A 4,138-nucleotide genomic window follows, 5' to 3' on the forward strand; every position below is an offset into this window, starting at 1 on the left:
CCCCGGCCCCCACGCTGACGGGAGCCCGCGGCCCACCTCCCCTGTGCACCTTGCACCCGCCGGCACTGACTCTGGTGCATGCTACCTTGGTAAACCAGGATGCCATACATCTCTCCACAGCTCTGGGAAGTTTGTATAACTTTACGGACAAGTGAGGAGCAATCCTCGGAACGTGGAAAACCATGTATACATGCTTTCTGCTAGCTTTTGCACAAATACAGATCCTTATAGCTGAAACCAAAAGTCAGGATGCCTCCTCCTGGCATTTGAAATGTGGGACTCTTGCCTACGCCATGCTACCACTGAGTTAATTAGGGGAGGCAGGATCTGTTCCTGGAAGTCTTCAGGAAAGCCTACTAGCTGGGTCCCTGTGGGTGAAATACCTGGAGGTAGGTTCACGGCCAGTGCAGGAGCTGCAAATTAAAATTTTCCCCTTTTCTTTCAGATCCCTCCAACTCTGATCCAGATTCTTCGAGTCGTTACCACGGCACCAGCGGTGGCTCTGTGGCGGCTGCCATTCTGGTCCCGTTCTTTGCTCTAATTTTATCAGGGTTCGCATTTTACCTCTACAAACACAGGTACCGCAGGAAGAAGTGTGAACGTTTTCTGAGTGTGAACTGCTGGTGTGCATCCACTCGTGTGCATGTGATGTCCGTCAGTATGTGATGACTCTCTTGGGACATAAGGATACTTGTGTTCTTTTATGAGAATACGTCTATACCTCGTGTTTCGCTGTTGGTGATGCTGTTTTTGTTTTTCTTTGAATTGATTTTACCTTGTTTATAGGACACATGGGAATAGTTAGCTTTAATGAAATTAATGATCAAGCTAAAATCTAGCATGCTTTGCCATTCAGCAACTAGAACATCAAGAGAATGTCCACTCTATCAACAGAATAGTCTCCATGACCTGGGCAAAGCAAACCTAAAACGTATACTTTTTTTTTACTGATTCCATGCATTCAACAATAATATATGCTCCCACCTTATAAAGGTTCCCCAGATATCCACTAATTTGCAAATCCTTCTTAATGGGTAAGTGTCAAAACATGGAGAAAGCAGCTTTAATGGATCCATTCACTGCCTTTGGGGTGATGTGGATACAAATGTGTTTAAGGGGTTGTAGAGGAATTATAAAATCCATGTACATCTATATATGTGTGATATATTAGTTGGATGGATTTTTCATATGTCAAATTGACCTAAAGTACAGTTCGGGATATTATACAAATTACAAAAGTTATGCTACTCTGAAGTAAGCTTAAAATGTATTAAATACGTTGAATGATTTCATATAATGCACCTATATCCACTTAGTCTTGGCTACAAAAACAACATAAGTGTTATGATATACTTTTTTGTGGGTTTATCCAGGTCTCGGGGCTAGAACATAGGGCCAGGGGTCTGTTCAAGATGTACTCTACTAATTGAGCCATAGCTCCACTTATAGCTTTTAGAGGGTGGGGTGGGTAACTAGAACTAAGAATCTCACAGACTTCCCTGCCCAGGCTAGCTTTGAAACTCCTCCTGCGTAGCTAAGATTGCAAGCATGAGCCACCAACCTAGCTTTTATTTTTATGGTTTTAAAAAATTATCTTTAAGTGGTTGTACAAAGAGTTACCATTCAACAAACAGTTTATGAATATAGTGCACATTGATCAATATCACCCCTTCCATTATTCTCCCCCAGCCCTCCCAACCCCCAATTTTTTTAATTTTGTAGGGTGTACATTTTATGACTGCATTCTTCCTCCCTTACTGTCTTTATTCATCTACTCCTCTCCCCTTGATTCTATACCTAGCCTTTCCAGTATCTGTTTCTCGGAGTTCCTTTTACTGAACTGTGAGTTAGCCTTCCTAAGAAATTACACCATTTGAATTCTTGCCTAAAAATAACAAATTTTGGTTGATACATCTGTATACACTTGCACAGCCCAGAAGTGTTTACTACAACACTCATAAAGTAGTTCTTGCTTCCACACATGACAGAAAGCATTTGTTCTTTGTCTCTTTGGGCCTGACTTCACTAAGCATGATTTTTTCCAAATCCATCCTTTTTTAGATTTTTTAAATCTAATAGATGAGTCAAATTCTTGTGTGTGTGTGTGTGTGTGTGTGTGTGTGTGTGCGCGCGCCACATTTTCTTGATCCATTTGCCCATTGAGGGGCATCTGGGCTGATTCTATATCTTCGCTGTGGTAAATAGTGCTGCAGTGAACATGGTTGTGGTGGTAGCTTTAGTGTGGCCTTGTTTGTGGTCATTTATGTAAATGCCCAGGAGTGGGATTGCTAGGTCATAGGGGAGCTCTATGTTTAGCATTTTTGTGGAACCTCCATACTGCTTCCCAGGGTGGCTGAACAAGCTTACATTTCCCCCAGCAGTGTAGTGGGGGTTCTTTTTTGCCCACATCCATGCCAGCATCTGTTACTGTTTGTATTCTTGAGGGTGGCCATTCTAACTCATCCTGGATCAATGAAGTTTTTGCTTCATTGTGGTTGTCCACAGCGCCATTCTATTTTACCATCCTTGTCTTTTTTCTTTACTTGTCTCTAATAAGGGAGAAAAAAGAGCCTGAACAGATAGATACATTTAGATTTTGGCATCAAAACAAAACCTTCTAATACTTTATACATGGATTATATATAATATATAGTATGATTATATTTAATCACAAAACATAAAATGCTTCAATGATAAGTATTTCATATAAAGATTTCTATAAAGATTTGTTTTTAATTTACCAGAGATTGAATAACATTAGAAAAATAACTACGATTTGGTGATGGTACTACCGGATGACTCTCAACCCAGTTTCTATCATAGTGTAGATGAACCACCCCGGGGCCATTATGTGCAGCACCCTAAGGTTCAGTGACTTCACCAGTGCTGTATGATGGAGCATAGAGAGTTGATGTTCAAATCAAAGTCCACTTACTCCAGACTTTGAGAGCATCTCAATTTCTTGGGAGATTTGAAGACTCACTCTTCACAGGGACAATTATTTGATCTGGGAAATAGTTCCCCTTTGTCTAAGTTCTATGCATAATTCCAGCCACAGCCAGCGGTGACCCTCACAGGTGCTCCTGCAGGGCAGGTCCTGCTCCTGGAGTGTCCTGTCCCACTGCTGGTCTGGCCGCCATGCCTCTCCCACAGAGTCCCGGTGTCTAACTGCACTCCCTCTCTTCCTTTTAGAACAAGACCAAAAGTCCAGTACAATGGGTATGCTGGACATGAGAGCAGCAATGGACAAGCTTCCTTTGAAAACCCCATGTATGATACAAACTTAAAACCCACAGAGGCCAAGGCTGTGAGGTTTGACACGACTCTGAACACAGTGTGTACAGTGGTATAGCCCTCAGCACCCCACTGGGACTGATTCATAGCCATACCTCTGATGGACAAGCAGTAATTCCTCTGGTGCCATAGACCACCCCCTCCGCTCTTGCTTTGTGCAGCCATCTCCACCCTCATCTCGGCAGACGTGCAGCAGGAAGCTCCATGCAGACGCATCTCCATCACCAAAGCGGTTTCCAAATGCCTAGCTGCCTCCCCTGAAAGCGAGGCACACACAGGGAAGGAGGCCGCGTCCCGCAGACACGGCGGGCTCAGGCCGCGGACTCCCCACCCCCTGTGTGGCCGGATGCCTTCCGTGTCGTCTCTGGGCAGTGCGTATGTCCTCCTCATGCGGTGACAAAATGGTAGCAGCTCAGTCTGTGTTTTTGTTTCCCTTCAACCCCCACGGGCATGAATGCACAGTAAAGAAAAGGCTCTCCTGAAGAAGACACCGCCACGATCTGTACACACACCTGCACACGCGTGGCTCTGTCTCTCCTGAGACCCGAGGAGCATTGAGGACCCCAGTGTCCACCTGGAGAAACATCAGAAGATCTCACGGTCAGCTCTTGTCTTGCAGAATTTTCAACGCACAATTTTTTGCACTAGTGTGTTTTGAATGGCTAAGATTCTGATCACAAATGAACAATTTACACAGGGTTTCACCACACTACGCATTGTATATAAACATCTTCCACACCACTGAGAGAAATGTCCCACCACCACCTCAGCTGGAAGCTAAGGAGAGAACCCTAGACATGGCACAGATGCTACAAAGAAACACAATACGGAAGGGATTTATTTT

The 4,138-nt window shown here is 44.0% G+C and overlaps 1 protein-coding gene across 1 annotated transcript in view; it reads left to right on the forward strand.

Annotated features, from left to right (window-relative positions):
* LOC105991563 (CUB and sushi domain-containing protein 1-like) overlaps positions 1–3,352 on the forward strand; it is an 871,556-nt gene extending 868,204 nt beyond the window's left edge. The window contains exons 68-69 of the mRNA XM_013024215.1: positions 446–578; positions 3,193–3,352. Of these exons, the coding sequence (XP_012879669.1) occupies positions 446–578; positions 3,193–3,352 (293 nt within the window). The remainder of the gene's footprint in view (positions 1–445; positions 579–3,192) is intronic.
* Positions 3,353–4,138: the final 786 nt, after the last annotated feature.

The sequence above is a fragment of the Dipodomys ordii genome, unplaced genomic scaffold (genome assembly GCF_000151885.1).
Source record: "Dipodomys ordii isolate 6190 unplaced genomic scaffold, Dord_2.0 Scaffold74, whole genome shotgun sequence".
NCBI classification, from domain to species: Eukaryota; Metazoa; Chordata; class Mammalia; order Rodentia; family Heteromyidae; genus Dipodomys; species Dipodomys ordii.